Source organism: Melozone crissalis, unplaced genomic scaffold, assembly GCF_028551555.1.
Source record: "Melozone crissalis strain CALT ecotype California unplaced genomic scaffold, PUWL_Pcris_2 ptg000006l_1, whole genome shotgun sequence".
NCBI lineage: Eukaryota > Metazoa > Chordata > Aves > Passeriformes > Passerellidae > Melozone > Melozone crissalis.
In genome coordinates, this window is record NW_026535784.1 from 49,107,242 (window position 1) to 49,133,018 (window position 25,777).

A 25,777-nucleotide genomic window follows, 5' to 3' on the forward strand; every position below is an offset into this window, starting at 1 on the left:
GGAAAATAAACAGAAAGCAGGGATGAATGCTGCACCAGGATTAGCTGGGCATCCCACATGCACTCACCAGCACCACTAGGCTGAACACCAATTTTGGGGTGGCTCATCTCATGCCTACACCAGCATTATCAATCCCTTTGCTGTTTGTCTGCTCATCCTCATTCCTGAGGAGTGAAGGGCTGCTCAAGGAGGTGGGACATTTTGTACCAGCTAGGACATTCAAAGTGGGCATTTTATTATTTCTTCTTCTATTTTTTCTTTGCTTTTCAGTCTGTGAGCTCCTGAAACTGAGAAAGAGGCATTTTTGTGTTACAATCATTGCTGTTATTTAACAAAAAAAAAAAAAAAACCAAAAAAACCAAAACCAAAAACCCCAACCAACCAAATGGCAAAACAAATCACCAAACATCAATCTGAGCACACTTGGTAACTTTTGTCACCCTGCCAGCACACGATTAAAAACAACACAACAGAAATTACCTCTGAAAATAACTTACCATTTCCTCTTCAATCTTTTCATCTCCTTTCACTTTCTTTTGGTTGAAAAGCAACAATAGAATGTCAGAGGTGGGAGGAAAGACATTTTCATAACAGAATTGTGGAATATGCAGCAGCTTGGGGAAAAAAACACTTCTTGCCAGTCTCATTTCTATTCAAAAAATCAGTAGGCTCTCCTATTTTTATGTACACATATACATGTACAAATGTGCAGGTGGTGCCAGCATAATTTTATCTGCATTTAAGAGCATTTCCTACTTTGCCTTTGTCATCCTTGTTGTTTATAAATAATAATCATTATCCTGAATTTTCATTTGAGAAGCAGGTCATGCCAGGAATATAAAGATGCTGGCAAGTCGTTTACCTGTGATCTTAAAATAAAAACTGAAATGTTTTGCCCTTGAATTGTGTTGTGTTGCAAGAAGAAAAAGAGTGTAGTGTTGTTGCCTTGTTTCAGTTTTGGATTTCCCCTGCTTCCAGAGGAATAAAGGGACTGAAGCATTAAAGGCAGCTGGGTAGCATGCATTACTGTTGTTGTTCAAAGAACAAAGCCTTTCTTTTAAAAGATTTTCATGTGTTTTACCTGCTTCCATCCATCGCCCACTCTCTTGTTCCTCTGTCTGCCCTAAAATTTCACAGTAATATCTTACACAGAAGGAGCTTCACTAAATTTCATTTCAAAGTGGAAAAATTCAGCCAATATCTGGAGCAACACATGGGGTTTCCAGGTATGGAGATTGAATCACTTCTTTTGCACCCATTTATCAGACCAAAAGAAACCAGGGCACTCAACTGGCTGCCAAAACCTGAACTTGGAAGTTTTCATATCTATATTCATATGTAAATACATGTGATAGGTATCTTTACATATTAAATGTAATATATTACAATTTTTGCAATATACATTATACATTTTGTAATAATGAACACAGTTTTAAGGTTAGCCACCATTTAAACCCAAAAATTTTAATTTCATGGAGCCCTGGGCAGAAGAAAATGCAAAATCTTTTCTTTTTTCATTTACAAAATTCTACACTGGAGAGTTCTTTTTGATTTTAGTGGGGTTATTCCCGATTTACAGGAGGAGAGGGAGGTTAGTGGAATGTCCAGGGTGGGTTTCCCTGGAAGGGTGTTCCTTACTGTCCATGGCACATCCTCCCTATGGAGCAATGGGGAGAGGAAAGGGAACTATTGGCTGTATGGGGAAATAAACAAAGCTAATGACTTGGAATTTGCTGGCAGACATTTTGGTGATCTGCTTGCACTTCTGGTGATGTCCTTTACACAATTTTATCCGTGCCTGTTCACATGCATCCACTCCTTCCCCTTGGTAATTGTGATTCAAGGTGACTTCAGCACAAATCAAATCCACTTCCAGCAGCACAGTCTGGTGAGTTTAGCAGTGATGGGCCAGATGTTGGTGTGGGTATGACACTAACAGCTGTGAGAGCCCCAAATCTACCACAACACCTGGAAAAAGCGTTGCAATCTCAGCATGGGTGCTGGCAAGCACAGACCAAGAGATATTCTCATAACCCACCGCTACTCTGTCCCCATGACTCATCTTGTTCTCCCTTCGGTGGGAACTGTTTGAGAGGAGCCAAGACAAATGAAGAGGATATAATTCCTCGAGAAAAAAACAGAATAATGTGCTAAGCAGTGCTTAAACACTTAAAAATACTTTTCCAGATCCATGCCCAGCTAAGGAACAAGCAAGAGTTCAGCCCAGCCACAGATGCAGCACTAAAAAGCCAAACCATGGGGAGCAGCAGACTCAAAAGGAATTGCACATGGCACCCACAGCTTCACACAGACTGGGCATCCCTGCACTGCCTAGTCCACTTCTGGGGCAGAGTGTAGTCCTCACACTTATAAGGAGCTAGATAGCAGCTGGAACAGTCCACCCCAAATCTGGAAAGGCAACATCTTTAATATATTTTATCCATATAAATATGGGTATTGGATTTGCCTGAAAGGCAACATCTTTAATATATTTTATCCACATAAATATATAGCTAATAGTAAATATCATAAATGTTTAGAAGATAAATGTTAAAATCAGTTTAGGAATCGGCAACAATTCAAGGTGAAGGCACAAGCAAAGCAGGTAGTCAGATTTCACAGTGCCCAACTAATGGTCCTGCCCCACAGACTCCCTCATAAGGGCAGATGGGACTCTCTTCTGCCTTGAATGACTTCAGCTTTTGCTGACAGCGAGTGGGGATTTTACCACTGATAGCAAACAGGAATCCAGCTACATCAGTGTACATCAGCTTTTACTAATCTTGCTCATGCTGCACTCAAGTGCAAGTCCTCTCCATCTTTTCTCTATAAGCATTTAAAGGTACTTAATAGAGCCAGAAGGTCAGGGCTCTTTCAGCACTGACCAGCCATCACAGGCCCTAACCACCCTACTCACAGAGGACTGCAGATCCAATTTTACATAAGATGAATGGCAAAACACTGAGCCTTTGGCTTATCAATTTCCCTCATTTCCTCATGTCCCTGCATCTGTAACAAAGCAGGGGATAATACACCTCTCCTGCATCCATCACCTGCTGGCTCTCGTGGCTCTTGCCCAGCCTATCTAACAATCCTGGCACCCAGCCTCCCCTTCTCTACAGTGGCCTCTTTTGTCACTTGTCAACTAATTAGACCTTGCAGGCACATTACCAGCGTGGGCAGACAACAAGGCCTCGAACAACTACAGGTTTTTTATTTTTTTTAAAAAAAGCTACCAGATGTTTACTGAGTCCTATCCAAAGGGATTTAATGGCAGCCTCAGCATGCTCCCAACACAACAGCATCTGCAAGTCTCCAAACAGTGTGATTTCATTAATTCCCCAACAGGCTCAGGTTTCTACCTGGGGCCCAGATTTTTCTTGTTTTCCTCCAAACATTGTGACAGATATAAACAGAGGGGGATTGCCACTCATGCCACTTTGCAGCTAGAAATTTTGCAAAGTTTTAGTGCATCACTGCTCCCCAGTATCAGAACCCTAGTGAAGAATGCCATTGAATTTTGGGACTGGCAGGATATTGAGTCTTTTTATGAGTGTTGAATTGCACCTGCAGGATGAGACACTAATTGGAATTATCCTTTAAAAAAAAAAGGCTAGAAACTAATATGAAAAATGTTGCAATCACTACAGGATGTGGTGGTGAAGGAAGGTAAGGGCACAAGACATATGGCAAGGCTATGGTCTGTACAAATCCTGCAGTCTAGGTCATTAGCAAGGCAGTTCATCTCCACTAACAGTGCATTATTGCCCATTACTGTGGAGAAAGATTGGTCAGCAAGTGATCAAAAAAGAAAGATAAATAAAGGCACCTGTCTGTAAAGTATTACTCCTGTATACCAGTCATGTGCCAAAGCTGTGATCCCAGGTCTCCTGACCATTCCCAGTCCCCAGCAGTTTAGCATCCTCCATGCTTGGACTGCCCATTGTTGGCCACTGCAACACATCATAGATGATTTATGAAGCTAAACTGGCTCAGGAAGCCCCTGTTAGCCCACAACAATATTCACACCTCTGTTCCAGGCCAGGGAGACTGAGACCAGGCAATATCTCCTACAGCAGGGCCCGGAAAGCTGGAGCTGCTCATAAATCACTGCATCAAGGGAGAGGCCTTTATCAAAGCAACCTTTTTGTCTCTCCTGTATCTGATAGCCACTATTCTGCAATAAAGGCAGAAATACGGCTGCCTTCCACAGGAATTTACTACAGGGAGAAATCAGGTGGTAGGTTCGATACAAACATGACAGATATAACGAGTACTCAGCTCTGTGCTGAGGGAGCTTGACCTTACCCCACAGGAAAGGAAGGCAGGGCTGCTTGTGGTGTTTTCCTCCTGTTCCTCACCTGTCACTGCCCTCCTCGTTGCCTCCCAAGCTCCCTTAGATTTTACATATATAGCTTTTGGCACTTCTCTTTCCTCCAGACTTTTGTCCAAGACAAGGAAGGGAAAAAATGCACCTCCCAAAGGAAGGATTGCCAGTCAGCTTGCTGGAGACAGAGATCTGTGATTTCTGAGACTGGCACGAGACAGAAAGAGTGGTGGCATCCTTAATGTGAAATGCGCATGCAGAACAGCAATTCAGGGGGCCAAGAGGATGCAGCTAAATTCAGGCATACCTTCCCAGTGGAGGACTGCTGAATACTTTACTGGGATTTTTAATTAACTTATTACAAGCTCACGGTGATTGAAAAAAAACCCACAACCATTCAGTGGCTGAAACTAAATTAAAGCTTACCTGCACATGTCTTTCACCTGATGCACTCTGGTAACAGGTGGGATACCTACAGTAAAGATGTTTTCCTCTCCCTTGATAGTCTCCCATAATTTCCTTCATCTCAGCACCTTCTTTCTGCTTGCCTGTGCTCCCTTAAAGCTTTCTCCATGCAGAGCCTCTGGCAGCACAGAAAAAACTAGAAAAGTAATATTTATAGCCAGAATGCATTTCATACCCTGCTGGCAACTGGGTAGAATGTTTTTCCACCAGATCTGTAAGGCACAGTTTGCAGTATTAAAGAGGAGGAGGTCATCTACAGTCAGAACATTGTGATGGAAATTACACATTTTGATTCACAGGTGCTCCACAGACTTATGTGTCTCCATGCAGGTTTTCTTGGAAAAAAGGCAAAAGGTAATACATGGGACACTTTTGGGCGGACAGAATGAATCACTTGTTTTATAATATGTTTCAGTGGTAAATATGGATGGAGGGAGGGTCAGCAGAGCAGTTGGGTCTTGACATGGCACATTTGATGCTTTGTATGCCAGAGGAGGAGAGAGATGATCCCATGGGTTCCTGGAGTGCTGTATTACCCCATGTAAAACAGGCCCACACTGTCCAGAAGCCAAAACAGTGCCCACCCCATGGCAGGGACCAACTCTGGCACATTAGGGTGTGACCCAGCTGTGCTCAGCTTCCAGCACAGGACCCTGGGCAGCCCTTGGCCTGGCAAAAAGGCATTGCAGGAGGCTCAAGCAGTACCAGTGTTTTTCTCCTGTAAATGCTTAGCTGTTGTTTGGGGACCAGCTCCTGGTATCCCATTTCATCTAGAAGTCAAGACACACTGAAGCACTGCAGGCTCAAGCTCTCTTCTTCAGAAGAGGTTGTGATGGGAACAGCAGCTTTCAGTGCCTGTAAATGTCTAGGAAACGAAATACAAAGTCTTACTTTTCCTCACTCTGTGGTTTGACATCTTTCCTTTTCCTTTCTTTTCTTCAGAGGCTGAACCCTGGGCTCATTTGCCACACTTGAAATGAAGGGATCTTCAGAAGATCATCACAACCCCTCCAAGTCTCTCTTTGGCTCCCAACGCAATTTCTTCAGCTGATGGACTCAGGGCACACTGCAAACAGTATTGCAGTGGCTGGTCACTCTGCACCTACCTCCTCGAAGACACTGAGGTGCTCAAGGAGCACCTCTTCATCTCTTCCACTACTAAAAAGTGCTTGTGTGACAGCTTTGCAAGGAGACCAGAATGCAGGAAACCAGCAGGCTGGCACTAGCCGTTCCTATTCATCACACAAGCTTTACAAAGAGAAAAGGGAAGCAGAGAATTGGAAAGACTTTAACCATTTTGAGACCTAAATCCCTCTCAGCTCACCACTAGCAAATATCTTTCTCTGAATTATGACAAAGGAGCACCTATCCTTCTCTTCTTCATACAAACCAGAACAACGTTGGAGCAGACCTGGTTTCAGACATCTAAGAGCACAGGTGCCCAAGGATCTACAATCAGCGCAGAGAGGGAGCACTTTCAAAGGAAACTGAGCCCAGCTGGCTTTGGACCCATCTCAGGACAGCACTTTAACCCTCAGGAGGGCCTGGTCTCACCACTGGGTATCAGAGTTGGGACATGGTAGTCCCCTCATATGCTCCCTACCTCAATAGGAGCTGTAAGGCTCTGCAGTTCTTGTAAGGTCTTGACACTTCATCCACCTGCCAAAGCAAGCAGGCTGAGAGCCTTGCTCTTCAGGTTAAATCAAGAAAAAATGAATGTAAAATTGACAGCAATAGCAATTTCAGTGGAATGGTGTATTACTAGCAGTGTTATTGCTTCCACTGCCTTTATTAGAGTGTATACACAGTGTGCAATAATGTAATTAGATTTCACAATGTGTAATAATGATTTTTATGCAATGCAACAACTGTGCATTAGAGAGGGGAATTGGTTCCCATTACAGAGCCAGCACGAATCTTGGGCCAATACTTCATACCTGACAGTGCATCTGTTGGGTCTCAGGTCTGGGCTATAATCCAGTAAAAGCTGGAGAACAGCCTAGTGCAGGGCTCTTTCCACTGTGACTCCAGAAATGCTTCTGTGCTTCCTCCTGCCCCAGGCCCTCCTGCATGGGAAGCACCACCAGAGCCCAAGAGAACCCAGTGCACTGCTCCTTCATGACTGGAATGCTCACAGGAGAGGACAACCCCTTTCTGTAGAATAAGGAACATCTTTATCTGCCTTGGAGAAAATTATTTAGGAGCTAAGGTGTAGCCACAACACATGAGCCTACCCAGGTGGGAAGAAAATCAGCAGCACAGCCTGAGATGAATGAGGGGAGATGAACCACCAGGCTGGGGACTACATAGAGTCCATTATGGAGATAATAAGGAGACAAAAGGTGTAGAGGGATATTAAAAGTGCTCCTGATCCACAGATATTCACTGCTCCCAAGTGCAGCTGCTGCTGTGTGAGTGGGCTGACATAGAGCCTGGCACATTTTACCCCTTAGCACAGGTGGGGCCAAGTAATTTCCAGCATCACATCTCCCACTGGGCTGGAACACTTGTGGCATGAGCCAGAAAGGGCACAGCAGTGGCCACTCAGCATGTCCTGCAAGGCAGTGGAGAGCAGCAGCAGAAATGCAGCCCTTGGCCCCAGCACACCCAGAGCTTGGCTTTACCCTGCCTGGACAATGGCACCCCAAAGCATTGTGACTTGCTCTTGAAATCCAATTGCGACAACAAACATTTGATGCCTTCAGAATAAATAATTGTCACTTTCCCTCTGAGTGGACTTGTTTTAAATGCCACTTACTCTGTCTCTGCCATTAATGAGCACAAGTTGACCCACTTATTCTCAGCTGCATTTTCCACAGCAAATCACGACTTTACTGCAAAGGTACAGAATATTAGAGACGCAATTTCATTGGCAAGATTTTTTCCGTTAATATTTTCCCTGAACGTTTTTTTCTCCCTCATCTTGCTAGAATAGAGAATTGCTCTTTTGCAGGTCTATTCTCACTGCTATTCCCTTGGCTTGAGTGAAATATATATGAGATGACTCAGAGTTTGAACTCTCAGTATATGTTTCTAATACAAAGTCTCTGTGTGTCTGGGGACTTAAAACAGATATTTAATTTTAGATAAGAAATACTGGTGACATCATGCCTTTGATTTCTTTGCTGGATATCCGTGCAGCCTGCACATGGTGAAGCTGTTCAGCCATAACAGCCTCATTGCTTTTAGGGAGCTGCTTAACATTCAGCAGAGGTGCAGAGCAGCAGGCAGCCACTGGTCCTCACAGGTGGGGCTTAGGGGGAGCAGACCATACAAAAATAAGTATGTAAGGGTAAATAAGGATATTGCAAAGAAAACCAGGGTCTCCAAGTCTCGTTTTTGTGCAGCTGCCGTGCCCCAAGGACAACAAAGTTCTAAGCAGGGCACATTAGCTTGAGGGTCAGCTATTCTTACCCCAAAGCCACCTTGCAGATGTTGGTTTATGCCCCCTCAACACACACATAGGAGAGGTTGAATTTAGCCTCACCATCAGTGATTTCAGCTTCCCACAGCAGCAGATGCTGGCAAGTGCATCCAAGCAGAAGGAAGCATGCACGTAACAGCTTCATTTTTAGCTTTACAAATGAAAAAAAAAAAAAAAGAAAAGGCATGTCTTCATCTTATTTTGAAACATGACTAAAAGCTCATATGCATGGAGGGAAGCTTGAGAAAAAAAATCAGACTCCTGCAGCAAGACCTTTTAGTCAAGACCATTTTGATGACATTACAGTAACAAATATTCAGCCCTTCCTACAATTTTATACCTTCCTACACAGCAGGTGTTTTCCAAGAAGATCCAGGAGAGCTATTAGCATGGATAAACAGGGTGTAAGACAGGAAATAAAATTTAATTGCTGAGACACAAGTCAAACTGCCATACTTGCACATCAACAGAAACACTTAGCATGTGGGGTGTCTTACCAAGGGGTCCAACAGAGTCATCATTCTTCAGAACTCCAGCCACTATTGAAACACCTTCCAAAAGTTTAATCTCCAGTACAGCCAGGAGTTATAAAACTGCTGCAAACAGCATCAGCTCCATCACTTTGACCTGCATGAAGGAAATCCTCCTCAGCACACCCTCTTGAGCTTGTTACGGGCTTTATGTAACATCCACAGGTGTTGCTGTTACTTCTCCAATTAGGGACCAGGCTTACACCCAGGTGGGCACAGAGCTAATTAAAGCAGCTCCTAGCCTTCATACAACATACTTATGTCATGTTTACTTTTGCCCCCCTAAACTTTGTCAGGTGCTTCTCCTAATTGCTTTAAAAGAATAATGAACAAACCTGTAGAGTGAGAGAATTTGGTTTGTTTGGTCTGTAAAACAGAAAGCATAGGAGTAATGTAATAGCAGCCTCTTGTACCTGAGAGAGCCAAAAAGAAACATGGAGAAAGACTATTTGCTGCCACCAGTTCTGCAGTGATGGGTTCAATGGTTGCGAGGCACAGTAACCCCTCAGCATCGCTCTCTTATCATCCCATGCTCTTGAGGGTACAGCCCAGGGTGCTGACATGCAAAGTTCACTCCCCTTTTCACACTGGCAGCTGGCAAGTAATTTTCCAGGCCTACCTAATACTATTGTAATTTTTTATGTTAATAAAATATGGTTGGAAAAAAAAATCACAGGTGTGAAGTATGGCTGAAGACTCAGCAGGGGTGTTTCTGCAGTTCCTCAGGGAGCCAGCAATTCCTTCTGACCCTGAAACCAGAGTCTGTAGGTGACAGGCTTCTCTTTTTTTTTTTACTTTTTTTCCCTCTTTCATTCTTTAAACTGTGGAACAGCATAATATCTTACTAAAGCTCATTGTACATCACCTTACTGGTGTATTGGGTCAGGGAGTCCGTGGGTTAATCCCGTGATGGGTAATGAAACATTACTTATAACTACATTTAAAACTTCACCTCTTCATTGCTCCACATAGTGCCACTTGCTGTATAACCTATGGTGAACTGCAGCACTCAATTCACCTTCTCTGGACACTACTCATTATTTTATAGGTCTCTTAACATGACACTTCTTCTGTGCCTTTGCACTAAAAATATTTCTAAATGGCTCCTAACAGGAAAGTCTCTGCTTTCATTTAATAAATCCTTTATGTCTCCTTATTCCTTGGTCCCCGGGAGAAGCAGCGTGGTCCAAGGAAAACATGTGCAATCGATTGGGAACCTGGGATTAAGCCTCCCTGGAATGTTATACCTTTAAACACTCGTGGAAGCCCAGCCACTTTCCCAGCTGCAAGGCACAGTGAGCAGATGTTTTCCTTGCCCCCTCTGACCAGGCTTTCCTCAAGCAGGGGATATGGCCCAAGTGATTGAAACACAATTTACCTGGAACTGGGATTTTCTTGTAAGATAAGGCAGCAGAAATCACCACACATGTCCATGAGCTCCTGCCTCTGCACTGGCAGGTGGCTCCTTGTTGTTTTAAAGCTCCAGCATTTTTAAGCATTGGGGTATTCATGTTGACTGTGACATACTACCACTCAGATCTCCTGTATTAGGGTTGCATTGTTTTTTATGTGAAATATTGCAGCAGCTAATTGCAATTACCAGAAAGCATATACAAGAGAGCTTGTTGATTGCCAGTAGACAAAGACACTTTGGAAATCTTGGATTTTGCTATAGATGAAAGCCTGTAAATTTTAAAATAGAAACCATGTTATCGTTTACAATTTCCGTTTGCGAACAAATTCTGCTAAACAAAATTGGCGGCTGATTAAGTAAACATTTATACATAAATAAAACAGTGAAGATCTCTTCAGTTGTTGAGATGCAGCCAGTTCAGTCTCTCGTAAATAATACAGTGATGAATTCTGGCGTTACAGTGCATGATAAAGCTACCTCGCCTCAAAGTCTTAGGCAAACTAATCCATACGCATGAATCAATCAGTTCATTTCAGTCATACCAGCGTTATATAAATGTCACCAAAATCAATGCCTGAAAGATATAACAGATTAATAAGTCCTCATGCGGTACATCTAACTGGGATGCAAACCTACAGCAGATAACTTCACGCTGAACACAGCTATACAAGTAGTTCAAATAAGTCATTTTAATAGAAAACTGAAGGGCAGGCCTGTAATGAGCAGGCGTGGATGAGAAAAGTCTGGTGCATTATTAATTTCAGACAATGCCGAGTTCTTTTTCATAATGTACATTTTATTAATGCTTTCTGTGATAGCTTTTCATACCGGTTCACCACCAGGAGTACAGTAATTACAATGTATTAAGATTCATTCCATGCCTGAGGAGTAAGGAAGTCCAGTTACGATATGGAAAGCGAGTGAAATGTCAATCAGTATTGACTCAGGGCTGGATTAAATCAAAACTCTGCCAGATGGGTTTGGTAACAGCACCTCCCTCACGCAATCTTCAGTGATTATCTGCCTCCCCCTCCTCACTGCTCATCTCCATGTGTGACCTGTGTGCCATCAATATGGATGCAGTGGATGGGATTCATCATTTTTATGAGGACTTGGGGTTGGTCTGGCTCATCTTCACAACTGTCGGTTGTGGGGTGTCAGCCTCTTTTAGGGTTGGAGAGAGAGAGAAACTCTGAAGGTTGTTGTAAACGCCTCCTAACTCCTAACTTCTAGACATAAAGGGTTTAAGGTACAGGATGATGGGATTGTCTGGGAAGAGGAACTACTAGTGAGTGCTCCAATGAAAAAAAATCTACCACTCAACCCAACTAGGGGATTTCTGCTTTCCTGCAATCTAGTGAAACCAGGGAATATCTTCTTTCCTGTAATTGCTGCCCCTAAGTTTTCCCCATGCTGCACCTCAAACCTCCCCAGGGTCAGGAAGCCTTGGGTTCAGGATTTAGCATTGCCCTTTGGGGCCCTAGAAACCATAAGAATGGTTTCTATATTTCCTCATATCTGTGAAAGATCGTGAACTTTCAAACATTTTGGAGTTACTTGTTTTGCTTAATACGCTGGCTGACTTTCAGCACATTTCCAGCACAAAGTCAGGGTGTGTTACTCATATCTTCCACTATTTTTCTCCCTGGAAAAAAGATTTACAGCCTTCACTGGGGAGGAAACCACATCCCCAAGATGATGGTCACCTTGCCTGGGGACACTATACAAGGCTGGAGAAGTGGGAAAAGGAAGAGGTGTCCACATGTGGCAGATGAAAGCATACTGCCTCCCATGCACTTGTTTGATAAATTAAAAAATGTCCTGATAAATATATAAATCACTTGGCACTGGCAGTTGTTAGGTGTTAATGGTAACACACACAGCTGGATGACAGGAGGTATTCAAGTATTCAAGTGGAAAAGACTCCCTGCAGCTCATCTTGGACCACTGCAAGCAAATTGCCACTCTAGATGCCCACACCCCTCAGGAATTTGAGGCAGCTTCCAATTTCTGTTGATTTCCCACTGCCCATTCCTTGCAAAGCTAAAGGGGCTTTGGCCCCAGTGCTGTGCTAAATAGTGCAACAGTTGTTTCATGCTATCTGGCTTTTTCATGGGGAAGACACTGCGCCTTGGCACTGCTTTCCTGTGAAATGCTAAGCTGAAGAGAGACTTCTATGTCCAGAGAAAGTTATTTGGGGTAATTTTCAAAAATATCATGTATGGGCTTTTCAATTTCAATTTCTAATTTCATTCCCTTTTTCTAATTTCCCTGCACTGAATCTGAACAGTTAGACTCAGATTAAATAAGGCATAAGTAAGCTTTGGGTGGTGAATGATGAAAGGGAAACCCCAAAGCTCCTGCCCACCTTCCAGGAGGAGCCATCCTGCCAGCGCCACAGCAGGGGACAGTGGATGACAGCTCAATGCAGAGCAGAGATTCATCAGCTCTCACTCAGCTAACACCATCCCCCTGCCTGCCAAGCCTCATTCCCTGGAGAGGTGCGGACACTACTCTGCACTCCTGCTACTGAAGCTGGACCCAGCAGCGTTACCTACGACTCCTGGAACGTGTTTGGGTGGATAAAGGGCAGTACAACACACACATCCATTTTCTCTCCTCCCTCATGGACACAGCTACACAGACACAGGGACCTGCAGTGGCTGGCAGCCCCCCGAACCAGACACAGCCTTGCACACGCGTTTGCACAGACAGAGAACTGCACAGACAGGCACTGGCTGACATGGACACAGAACATGTCTAGGCATGCCTCCATTTACCCAGCCAAACAGTTGGCCCAAAGCCATTAATAAGCCTTCAGGGTTTGGGGTTTTTTTCTTTTTTTCCTTTTTTGTTTTTTTAAACTAATGCTAAAAGCCTGAGGGTCACCACACTGATGGGGTTTGCATCCCTCTGATGACTTCTGCCCATCCCACCCTCCCCCCTCCCACAACTGCACCAAGCAGTCCAAGTCCTCTGTGGGCTGTAGCTGATTATTTACATCAGCGGAGACCATGGGACCGACGAGTTCACCCAGCTGACAGGGACTAGGGAGAAATGTCTGCTGAATCCTCTGCAGGACAGGTCCATCCTCCTTCAGGTGTCTCCTGCAGTGATGGCAGAGCTTGGCTGCGAGAGCCCACGCCAGCCTCCCGCAGGCAGATCCCGTGGGTTCCCATATATCCATCCCCAGCTGAGCTGATTGAGAAACGCTATCTTCAAGATACTAAGGCTCTTTTTTCTTTTTTTTTCCTCAAAAAATATTTCTATTTACACAAGACAATAAAATCTGAGCGGCTTTCCCCCGAGAAGCTTTGGCCAAGCGGAGCTGCTGCTGGACACATGCGCCAGTCCCTATTTACAAGCAACAGCTTCGCTTGACAGTACTCTGCTGGCACGTTCAGCTTCTCCTGGTATAAGGACTACTTCTCTGTCTCTCTGGGCCTTCCCTGGTTGGCTCTTCGCACTGACAGGTCTGTATTTACAACAGCAACCTGGATCCGGCAGGTTCCCCTTTCTACAGCCCAGCCTGAGGGTATGGAGAGAGGCTCAAGATGGTGGATCAAGCACACTCGGCCATTTTTAAAGTGTTATCAAGTCGCAAAGTCAATGTTCTGAGCAGGTGAAACTAATTTCTTATTACAAAAGACAATTTTCACCTGCTCTGCTCATCTTCAAAAAAGAGACGAGCGGCCAAACACCGAGGGCCTGTCCCAGGGTGCTGCCATGCAGTGGGAATCTCAGCTGGCTGCTCTCTCCATGGGGATGCGAGGGTTTGGTCGAGACCAGCTTCTCCGGCCTCTCCTGTAGCACGATCCCAAGTGAGGGACAGGGGGCTGAGGCACAGAGGAGCTGAGGTGGTGCACTGGCACGGGCTGGCCGGGGCAGGCTCAGGGTCCCCAGGTGCTAGATGACACTGTCCTCCATGGTGACTCGCCTGAAGACCGGCTCCTGCTTGGGCGTCCTGACGCCTTCTGTGAAAAACAAGGGGAGAGCAGGTAAATCCCCGGACCCTGCAACCAACAGCAACTATTTTCAAGATCATCCCCAAATAAAGCAGAGGATGGCTTGCTTGCCTTGAAAAGGAAGGCTTGCTCAGGGAAGAGTGCATTTATAGGTGAGCATCCCATGGCGAATCTCCTCCCACCCTTTTTGCTGAATTTGTATGAGCCAGTAGTTTGTTGTACAGCAGCATCAGCCACTGCTGCCCACTGCTCTGCAAAAGAAGAGTGACACCGTGGTGCCTCTTTGCTCCTCTGTGTTTTGCACATCACTGAGCTGCAGCCACCAGTTTGTGTCAACACAACAGGGCTTGTTTGAGCAAACTGCATTTTTTCTTGTGTCCCTCTCACCCCTTAATAATAAATATTCAGTATAAATGACTGCAGAGTAAACAGATTTGTTTTGATATCAGACATTATCTGAAGGGCACTTTGCATCCTGAGTGCTCTGCTTTACCTTTATAATCACTGCAGCCCAAGGGGGGAAAGCACCTCCTTTCACAAGCTCACGTCAGGAGGACACAGCCTCACGCACTTTGGGGTGAGCTCATGCAGGTTTTTTTATAGATAATATTTCAGGGAGATGTTAAGGTAGGCTAATCACATTCAAGAAGAATCAAGAGTTATTCTGGAGACATTTTCTAAGCATAAATAATTTCACTCTGTTTCTCACCCTCCCAAATATTTGTTGGTCTCTATGGCATCAAAGGCAAAGTGGTGGGGACAGAATCAGCAACTTTTCAGGCACCTCCCAGCTTGGCCATTTAGGCTGATCTTTTGGGGTTTTTCTGAGGAGGAGGGACTTTCATCCTTTCCTTGTTGCTCATCTATCTTTTCTTCTTTTTTCCTAAGTAGTAGGATGCATTTTCTTTCGTTTCCACTGCTGTTAGCTCAGTGGGCTGCTTTGCACTGCAGTTCAAACTGCCAGCAGTGGAAAATGCCTGGGCGCACAGTGTGTAAAGAAAATCAAAAATCCCACCTATTTAATATGTAGCACTCTTCCTGGCTGATATCAACAGCAGCTTAAGCAATGAAGCCCTTTATCTCTAAGTTTGAATAAGCAAGCAAGGAAGTGGGTGAGGAGAAGGTGACCAAAGGGCAGAGCTGAGGTGTTTGCACTGGAAAAAATAATCCTGTTCTATTTATCAGGAAGGGACTCTCTCAAAAAAAAAAACCAAAAAACCAAAAAAAACCAAAACAAACCCAAACCAAAAGGCTGCTTTGTGGCAAACCATTTAAACTTATATATATATTTAAGGTGAGGAAACCAGGGACTGACCAGAGTAGGCATCTGATAGCCACAGCAAAGATTTTACCTTGCCTCAAATATGCCTTCCATCACACATGGTTCTAATTCCCCATGACTTTGCACTTCTCTCCAGCTGCCTGCAGAAAGCACCTGAGAAACTCTTTTTGGCATATTTCAGCCAGAGGATAAAGCCTTGCCAGAAGTTTGGGGCTTTTTCTTTTAATACCCTCCCACCCTAAGTTCCTTTTTCCACACCCCCTTTGCAGCTTTTGTGCAACCAAATCCTCAGAGATGCTTAGGGCACCGTGCTTCTGCTTCCCAAGTCGAATCCCCAGACATCCTCCACCCAGTTTGTTGACTGCTTGGTTTTCACCATTCACCCTCCAAAGCCATTTTTCAGTGGATATTACCACAGACTCATGCCCACTCAAAGGTGAAGCCTTTGCTGCTGGTAGGACACAAAGGCTGCAGGGCCACTGTCTGGAGTGAGGTTTTCTGCCACAGGGACCCAAATTTAACTCTGCCTGGGATGCCTCCAGGAGAAGTGGGAGAAGATAGGCTGAAAAGAGTTTTATTATTGCTGTAATTTACCCACCAAGCACCCTTCTGCTGGAAATAACCTTTCCAAAGCTGTAACACAAGATGCAGTCCATTGTAAGTGGCAGTCTGAGATATTTGGTCATCTGTACAAATATTGTCATCACACCAGCTCAGAAGGTTGTGCAGCAGCTATGTTTGTGTCTTCAAACTTGCTGTTTGGGGTTTTAAGCAGCACTGCCAAAACACCAAGCATTTGCTTCCAACACATAGTAATTGCTGTCTATACCAATATTTTTGTTTATTTATTGAGGCTTTAGCTTGGGTTTTTACATGTGTACAGTGTATTTAAGGAGTAGAAATATAAGAAAAGAAAATATGTGGAGGGTAAAGAAACGAAAAGACAGAAAATAGTTAGGATTTTTTTTTTTGTTCTTGGCGTTTTCCTGAAGAATACTATCACTATCTGTCTGGTGTACCGAATACAATAAACAGTAAGCACCTGTAAAAAGCTATTTTGATGTGAAAAAGGAAGATTTCCGAGCTATCCTGGCAACTCTTCATATTTCAGCTTTAAACAGACTGCCTCTTCTGAACTGGGATGATAAATGATCTGGTGTATGATCCATGCATCCCAAAGTCTTTGGAAGAGCAAAAGTGGCCCTAAGCCAGCTACCTGTGCTGAAGGAAATGTCCCTCATTCGGGAAAGAGGAGTGCTGCTGCCTGCAGGGGTACTGCAGTGCCCTCCCCTGACTGCCTGCTAGTGTCCCCACCCAGGACAGTCACTGAACAACCCGTGGGAGCATTAATGCCTTCCCTGGGAGCACTAATCACAGATTTTATCTGGCTTCAGCTTCATGCTGCAGGATGTCCTCCATGCCGTTACCAGAGAGCCCGCAACAACATGACATTTATATAATGTTCATGAGCCCAGACTATTTAAACCCTAAAATATTCATTAAATGAAATTTGCATAGAGTGTAGCCGAATGCAGCAGATAGCTAAAAAAAAAGTACTTTTCTCTCTAAAGGTAAAGAGGAGATCAGGGTGTGACAGATGACCAAGCTTGTGCCCTTAGGCTTTCCTGAGACAGGTCTTTAATAAGATGAGCTATCTTTCAATCCTTGTTGACTAGGCAATTCTGCAGGGTATTACATTCTTCATAACCGAGTGAGATCAAGGGCACAGGGGTGTGTGACAGAGAGGCCAGCTGGTCAGGGAAGGGGGATGCAGGCGATAGGGACACACAGACACAAAAGGACTCCCAGGAGCTCAGTGCCTCCCCCCATCACCGCTGTTTCCCCTGGCCCTCTGAGGTATCCCACTGCTTATTACCTGGGGTAAGGGAGGAAGGAAAATATTGGTAAACAACCACAGATGTCAAGGAATTAAAAGCAATCAATAGGCAGAAATGAACAGGACCAAGGTAAGCACTATTGCCTACACAGTGCCTCCAAAGCTGTGATGGATACCCCCCATTCCAAGCAACCCTCCAGCCCACATGGTCTTTCTCGGCATGTCTTTTGCCTTGTATTTCTCCTTCATGTTTCAGGGAGATCTTACAGTCTCTGCTGGCCCTTGCAGAAAATGGGTGGGAATTGCCTGCTGTAGTCAAGGTGTCCTTAAGCAGTAAGCTTAAGATGTGTCAGCTCTCTATGGAGTGGTCTGCAATGAGATTACACAGGAAAAATAACCCTGTCCTTCACAAATTAGCAGTGAGTGAAAAAAGGCATTCGTAACTTGTAAAGCATCCTAAGATGGTTTTCAGGAAAATGCAAAGCATGGAGCCTTGCACTTCTCCATCCCACTCTTCCCACCTGCAAAAAAGGCTTTCTAAAGGGGCAACTCAATCAATGGATTAACATTAACAATCCTCACTCCAAACATGCCTGGCAGCTCAAGCTTCCCAAAGGTGGCCCTGTGTTTCAGAAAATGGTCTGTGTATCAGCTGATGTTCTCATCAGCTCAAGCACTACCTATTTGCCTCTATTTTGTCTGTTTTCAGCTGAAAGTGGGATGCTTGTTGCACTTGAATTATGAAGCTCTAATCTTCTCCCTATAAGCCAAATCTGGTTTGGTTTTCTTTCCTTTGTTTTGTTAAATGGAGCCCTAGAAAAGATCCCTTGAGTACAGGGCTGATTATCCCCTTCAACCAAGCCTACACAGTTATGTGCCCCAAGCATGAGTATGGATTTAACATCATAATCACTACTGCATTTTCATCAAGCTTTTTTCTCACATTCTTGCCTTGGCTCAGCACTAAGAAATGCTTTAGAAGTTTTCCAGCTCTCCCTCATACCCCAGGAGCATTGCAGGCACTGAGGACTTAAACAGTGAGTTGATTTTCACATGCTGCAGTCTGCACAGAAAACACTGTTGCCAGTCACATAAGAATTGTACATAGTGAGCTACTTATCAACAAGCACCAACCCTCACCATGCCCATAATCAACTATCTGACACAACAAAATATGCTCTCAAGGGGAAGAAAATGCCAAAAATAATCTGCATCCTGCTTCCCTTCATAAAACATCCCCACTATATTACAGTCTTAAACCATTTTTGGCTTAATAAAATTAATAATATATATTTTCCCTCTATTTTGTGATTCAGCTGTTTCCTAAGCCATAAGAAGCACCAACAGTGAATCCTGTGATGTCAGAGCAGCCTAGGAGCAGAAATAATCAGCTTGAAAATAAACAGCATTTTTTTGTAATCAAAGTGCTAATAGGCATGGGTAGGCTGGCAAAGAGAAGGGATGGAGAAGAGGGGAAAAACACCTGCACACTGATAAACCTGAAATACATAAAAGGGCTGGGGAAGAATGACCATTTGTAGTAAAAGAAGGTAAAGATTTTTCAGTAGGACAAAACCATCCCACAGCAAATCCACCACTGGTTTGTTCTTGCAGTTTCAGAAAAACTGGTAAATGCCGTGTTCATCACCTGCCTCCCACTTTATCATGATGATATTTGCTAGGGTGTATATCACCCTCTGCATGCACTCAATTCCACCATACCCCTGAAAAACTATTCTTTGAGTCTAATACAGTAAAAGAGTTTTTATTTTCCCCAAAATATGAGGTACCTCAGTTATTTAAAGCCTCAGCAGCCTCTCTTGGGCTGCCAGATGAATTGCTGTGACCCCACAGGTGTGAGTAACCTGCTGTACCTGCAACAGTGGATCCACCATGCACTATGCACTTCCATCGCTGCTGGTATGGATAATAAAATGAAACAGGGAGGCAGCATCAAGAGCAAGAGCATAACCTGGCTGGCCAGTGGCTACTCTGCTATGAAGTCAGGTGATTCTCCACTATTCCAACAGGAAACGCTCCCTTGCCAAAACCTAGACCTGGCAAGAGGCACTGCTGCGATCAGTGCATGGTCCCACATGGAGTTTCTTCCCCAAGATGTTTTGGCCAGAGTGACTGCAGGAAGGACTCAGGTGGCTTGAACCAGAAGGCCAAGAATATCACCAAATACCACCACCCCTGGCTCTCTTGCCCAACCAGACTGCTGAGAAGCACCGAGCAGCACGGCCCCCGTGCGAGGACAGTCCTGGGATGGGGTAGAACTGCTCCACTGATCGGCTGCTGCTGCATTTATCCTCCAGCACTGGGAATATCTTGTTCCACAGGTGCCTCACCCACCTGCTCCAAGCCTTTTGGCTTTTACCCAGCATGATAGGACTTGGATAGGCACAGTTTAGATGGAGGCAGCACCAAGTCCCTAAGCCCAGGCCATGGGAGGGCTTTGCGAAAAATCACTGAAAATTCATTACCAATCATTTCCAGAGGTGGTTACCTCCCCTGTCAACCTTTCCAGTCTATTTTGTGGCTTCCTGTATTCCTGATTGCACTCAAGGGATTTGAAGGGGAGGCTGGAGGGGAGCAGTGAAGTGCCAGTGGGCCATTGGCAGAAGTGGGGCGGGAAGGACCATGTGGCCAAGGATGGTGAGGGCGCTTGGCATATGCCCAGAGCAGGAAAATAAAGAGACAGCAAACAACGACCGAGAGGGCCTAACGGGGACTTGTTTTACTCTTTGACATGCTACCAGCAGTTTTTAATCTCAGAAAACCCAAATTAAAAAAAAGAAGAAAATTAATAAAAGAAAAAAATTACAATGATTAAAAGATATGACACGTGAAACACTATACTCAAATCATCCATGTGTCATCGGCTACTTTATACAGTAGGCACAAAACAGACCTAGAATCACCTGCAACAAATGTCAACCAGTGTTGTTCTTGCCCCTAAACAAGTACCACCAGCCTGATTTTTCTAGTCAGCCACAGCTGCATAACCTTTGTGCTTAAATTTCTCAGCTTAGGCCTCCTTTCTTCGGCATTGCTCACCCATGCTGTAAAGGAGTGGAGACTCATATTGAAGACATTAATGGAGAGAGGAAGAACAACGACAAAAAAAGAGAGATTAATTGTACAGTACATACATACAGTATCTTCTAAATCGTGATCAGTTGTTTATTGGTTGGCAAACAAGCTTCACTTTTACAACAAATATTAGTAATGAGGTCATTCAACTGCTGAGACCATACAAAATGGATCATAAATTAAAAAAAAAAAAAAAAAAGAGAAAAAGAAGAATTCATATTCCGTGCTGCTAATTTACCTCCAGAAAGCCTATGTTACTTAAAAATCCGGTCAAATAAATAAATTTCCTGTTAGGAAAAATAATGAACAGAGGACTTTTTTTTATTTTTTTTTAATTAAAAATCACCGCAAAGTACTTTTTAGCTCACTACGCGTCAATCTATTTTCTTCTTAAACCACTGCAGTACAAGTGCCTAAACCGGGGACCAGACTGAGCCGAGAAGGCCCTTTGCTCCTCCAGGGAAATGGCAGTCTCCTGTAGAACCCCCACTGCAACTACAAAACCTCTCCTCAGTCCCTGGATGCGACCCGAGGGCCTGGCTGAGGGGCTGTCGGCCAGAGATGCTCCACAGGATTATTGTCACCATCGGGTTGTGCACTGACAATGAGGAAGTTTGCCCTGCTCTAGTCTGCCAAAAGGTCTGCTGGCAACATGCCGGCTGAAAAAGGTTATACAGCGAGGAAATTAAAAGACTGCCTTGGCTGAAAAGAAATGGTGATGCTGTTACTAAAAATGGTCCTTAGAAAGTGATGTTTGGGGTTTTGTTTTCTTGCCCAGTGAGGTTTTTTCACTGGGATGGGAAGGGGACAGAGAGAAGGAGCAGTGGACAAGGCAAAACAAAATTTAAAAAAAAAAAGAAAGGAAAGAGTTATGAAAAACCTTGCTCCTACTGGTAGACAAACTTACAAGACCAGCACAACAGAAAAAAGTTCTTATTTTTTTTTCCACTACATTAACAGGGACGCAAGTTCTGGAGGAACAGAAAGCAGACTATATGTGCAATGCTAGTATCTGTACATTACATAGAAATTGTTCGCTTCTCTTTTTCTGCCATTAGTTTTTATCATCCGTTAATACAGCAAAATATGCCTTTAGCACAAGATTCTAGGATTCCCTTCCGTCTCATTAAATTTGTTTACATTTTGTTTGCTCCCGCAGCAAAGGGCGCTGCAGTGAAACCAAGTTGTGAGTGACCATAACCCATGGTGTGATCTGGATTGGTAAGAAAGAGTTTTGCTAGCTTGTTTTACGCAGCGCTCCCACCTAGATGCGTCATTGCTACTAGTTTCAAATGCACATTTTTGGCCTTTTATTTTTTTTTTTTTCCCCCTCTTAAATCAGGTCCTTGGTATTAAGAGCAACACAGCATCAAGGATTGTTTAAACAAACACGGCATAACTTGAGAAGGCCACGAAGTGTGCCGTTATCTATCTCTTTCATTAACATAATGAAGTCTGTCTGGAGGGAAGAAGGATAGGAAGATAAGGGGGGCACAGCAGTTACTGTCCTCTCCGGGCCGGCCTAAAAATTCCAGTAAAAAAAGTCTGAGAATTTCCTTTTGAACAGCATGAAGATTTAGGAGTACACACAATATTACCACTGTTTGGATTAACTCAGAACAGTAAACCGAGTGTTACGGAGAGGCTTTTAGTTGTCTCTTTGTTCAATTTTTGCTGAATCTTCTATAGACTAGTGACCAAGTGAGCGGGTCCTTTTGCATTGCCGTCTGGAGAGGTTCCCTCTTTGTTTGGCGGGACTATAAAACCGTCGCTGCTGCCTCGACCTAGCTGGTAGTAAGTGTGTAGCTGATGGACGTGGTTCCTGGAGCCAAGATTGGGCATGCTTTTGTAGTAAACGTCGTCGGCATCGCCACCACCACTTTTCGCTGGTGGAGGATCGGTCTGGGTGCTGGCGGTGACGCTTTCCGTCATGGGCATGCCAGCCAGCGCGGGCATGCTGGTGTACAGAGAATCCCTGTTGGGCGACTGCAGGTCGTCCGTGTGCTCGTTGGTCAGCAAAGGGAAAAAGCTCTCGCTGTTGTCTTGCGGGATGCGACGCCGACTGTAGAGGTGGGGCTGGTGGTTGTCTGCCGAGTACACCCGGGGAGGCAGCAGTGGGGCGTCCGACTCCTCGTGGATGAGCTCCAGGCCCAGGCTCTCCTCGTGGGTGAAGGAGGTGGCGTCATCCAGCACGATGGCATCGTCCTCGCTCCCGCCGCCCACGCTGTTGACGAGTTTGTTCATCAAGTTGCGGCTCTGCTCGCTGGAGCGCTCATGGTTGTTCAGGTAGGAAGGGATGTAGTTGGAGGTGAGTTCCTTCAGGATCTTTTTCTCGAGGGCGTTCTCCGTGTGGTTGTACCCACGGTCAAGGATTTGCACGCAGTTGCTGAGGTACTCGCCGCTGGCGATGCTGTAGCTGTTGCCATGATTACCATTCAGTGGTAGAGTATCCGTGACACTTGTATCCCTGGCATTGTTCAGAAGCCCCTCTGAAAAACATTACACAAGAGAGGGTGACTTGTACAAACAGGACACTCATGCGGGATGTGCACACTCAAACCCCCTTCCTAGGCTACCGCAGCTGCTGGGGCTGGGCAGCAAGGAGAGTGTCGCGGCCAAAATGGGAGGGCGCAGCTCCATCTAACCAGCTGGTGGTCCAGGGCTTCCCCCAAAAAAACGGAAAGCACTGTCAAGTGTGTGACTTGAGGTGGCAACATCCAGCTGGACGGATAACCTCTCCTGGCCAGCATTCTCCTACAGCTCTTGCACTCTATGTATTCCTGAGGGAGCTGAAAAATTCATGACCCTGGGCTGGTCCCAACTGCCCTGGCCCTAGGAACTTTGGAGGAAGGGGGCAATTCCTCCCAGCTAAGGAAAAAATATTTGCAGCCCAGGCTAATCACTACCAAAACTTTGTTTGGGAGTGTATCCTTTCTAGGGGAAAAAAAGTCTGCTCTCCCCTTTCGCTGGGCAGGCTGTCAGGATAAAGACATAAGGACTGAATGGCAGGATTCAGGGAGTAGCAAGGGGGAGGCACAAAGTGCTTCCTGGCCCAGGATTTTCTGGAACAAGGCTAAATGCCCTACCTCTTCTGGCTGAAGGGCACAACCAAAATTATTTACTCCACACTGGCCAGGTGGGGATTTTCTAAAACAATTCATGTTGGAGGCAGCTGTTCTGGGGTCTTGTGAAGCTTTTAAAAATTGCTCCTATTCCATCTGCAAAGTTAAAGCAGTGGGTTCAGCAGAGGGTACAGCAAGTACCATCACTGCCATGGTAAAGGTGGGCTCATGGGAACCTGAGAGAGTAGCAGGGTCTTGGGGTGTCTCCGCTCTGCCTATTGCATCTCTACAGGTGTTTCAATGCTGACAACATGAGGCTGGAGCTCAGCTCTTTCCCAAAGCACTACGGGAGATGGCAGGGAAGTGCTTTGAGAGCAATGCCAGCATGGGTGGGGGCAAATGAGAAGAAAATCAGGCCCAGCAGTTAAGCCACCATGCTTTCTTTTTTGGGATCACTGGTCTCCTTGGAAGGAGAGCAGGCATGGGGACGTATGAGATAACTTATTGACCTCTCAGCTAAGGGCTTCAGGCATTGCCAAAAACTGGCAAGCAACTCTCAGCAAGGCACAGTGGATCAAAGAAGCCATTAAACTGACAATTTTAGATGAACAGTTGCTCATACCATGCTTAGTACATGGCATGTGTACCTTCTGAAAATACAGGATTCAGTCTATATCTGCGATGGAGTAGTTGCTGTATGTCAAGGGCTGGAAAGCGCTACTGAAGGCTTCTTCTTGCTTTTGAATGAAATGCCCCAAATGTGTCGGTCACCTTTTGGGTTTCTGAAGCTTAGAGGGTGCTGCTGTATCCTGGGTTTCCCAGCAAATGAGGGAGCTATGCCAAAAAATCAACTAGCCATCACAGACATAGAGCAAAGCCATTGATTTTCACGGTGAAAGATCTCCAACCGAGTCACGATGCTTGGGGAGAAATGAAAAGTGAGCATTTTTGGGGGAGGGCTGTATGTAATGGGTGACAGGTACAACAGCATCTGTTTGATGGTTACGCTGAGTAAGGTATGCATTGAGGCACTGAGCACTGTGCTCCTGCTGCCAATGCACAGATCTGGGGTTTGGTGCAGAAATAAAATGGGAGGCATTGCAAGTGAGAACAGAGTGGGGGCTGCAATGAAACACACCATATAAAAATGCCATGACCTCGCAAATAAAAACACGAAGTAGGGGGAAAAAAAAAAAAGCATACACAACTAAACAATAAACTATGCTGGGTAAACGATACCACAAAAATGAGAAATAAACAAAGGAAGCATCATCTAATCTCATCTATATATATATATGTAAACATACATATATATACATACATACATACATACATTCACACGCATACACATATATATACATGTCTATTCATAGTCTTTTGATTTCAAAACTGTGAGGTTAATTTCCTTTATTAACTACATCATCTATATGTGATGCAATAAAAGTGAACTAAAAAAAATTACATTTGATATGCAATGTTTAGCTTTACTCCCATACTTGTCTCTCTGTAGGGCTCTAAACGACAGCATGAAGAAAAGGAAAGAAAAAACAACAAGTAAGCTTACAGCGACAGTAGGAGAAACATGAGTAAAAAGCAAATTGATGATATGCAGAAAAGAGAGTTAACGGAAATAATTTCCACTGCCCAGAATACATGAATTTGTTACAAGGTTTATTTCAGGTTAAAAATATTGACATTTTAGACAGAAAAAAAATATTTTACGCGCAATAGTCAATAGTCTACATTTTTATTTTAAAAAATTATCACATTTAAACTGTTTTCCAATGCCATTATAAAATGTTCAGCGTGCAACACAAATGAAGAAATAATGCCAGGAAATTTAGGAAAAGTCTAAAGTTGGTAACGGTCATGCTTGAAAAGACAGGCATTGTCAATGTCACTTCCAAAGTCTTAAAATGAATGGCTTTACTTACTGTTAGGTATAATAACCCCTGGTAGCTGAAACTGAATTCTGTTTCCTTGCTAAAAATGTTTTGCCGTCCATCTTTTGCAACAGTGCTTTGTAAGAGTATGACTTAGCTCATCATGGGGCTGCTGGCATTTTACAAACTTTGGTAAGTCTGAGTTTTACTTTAACCAAACATATGGCAAACTACATGGACTTGGCAAAAAAAGAAACAAACAGGAAAAAAAAAAAAGAGGACTAGTAGTTTGGATAATGACATTGCTAGAGGAAACTATTAAGAAAGGCTTAAAACAAGAAAAGTCAGAGAATAAGATGAAGAGGCAGTGATAACGCTCAGCTTCCCACTCCTCAGCTATCTGTTGGATTTTAAGTAGAGCTTGCTAATGGTCATTAATGCTTGTGGACACCTTCTCTCAGAATTAATTCTGACCAAAGGTGTTGGGATGTT

General features: G+C 44.4%; 1 protein-coding gene across 16 annotated transcripts in view; it reads right to left on the reverse strand.

Annotated features, from left to right (window-relative positions):
- Window positions 1-12,647: 12,647 nt before the first annotated feature.
- The window catches only part of ADGRL3 (adhesion G protein-coupled receptor L3), a 490,221-nt gene continuing 477,091 nt past the window's right edge, over window positions 12,648-25,777 (reverse strand). For 11 of the 16 annotated variants that reach the window (XM_054296021.1, XM_054296027.1, XM_054296020.1 and 8 more), the window contains one exon: window positions 20,815-22,829. In XM_054296021.1, coding sequence (XP_054151996.1) covers window positions 22,024-22,829 — 806 coding nt within the window. In that variant the 3' untranslated portion in view covers window positions 20,815-22,023. Of the gene's footprint in view, window positions 14,135-20,814; window positions 22,830-24,864; window positions 24,917-25,777 lie in introns of those variants that run through there. The other 5 variants (XM_054296032.1, XM_054296029.1, XM_054296030.1 and 2 more) reach the window with 2 other exon arrangements.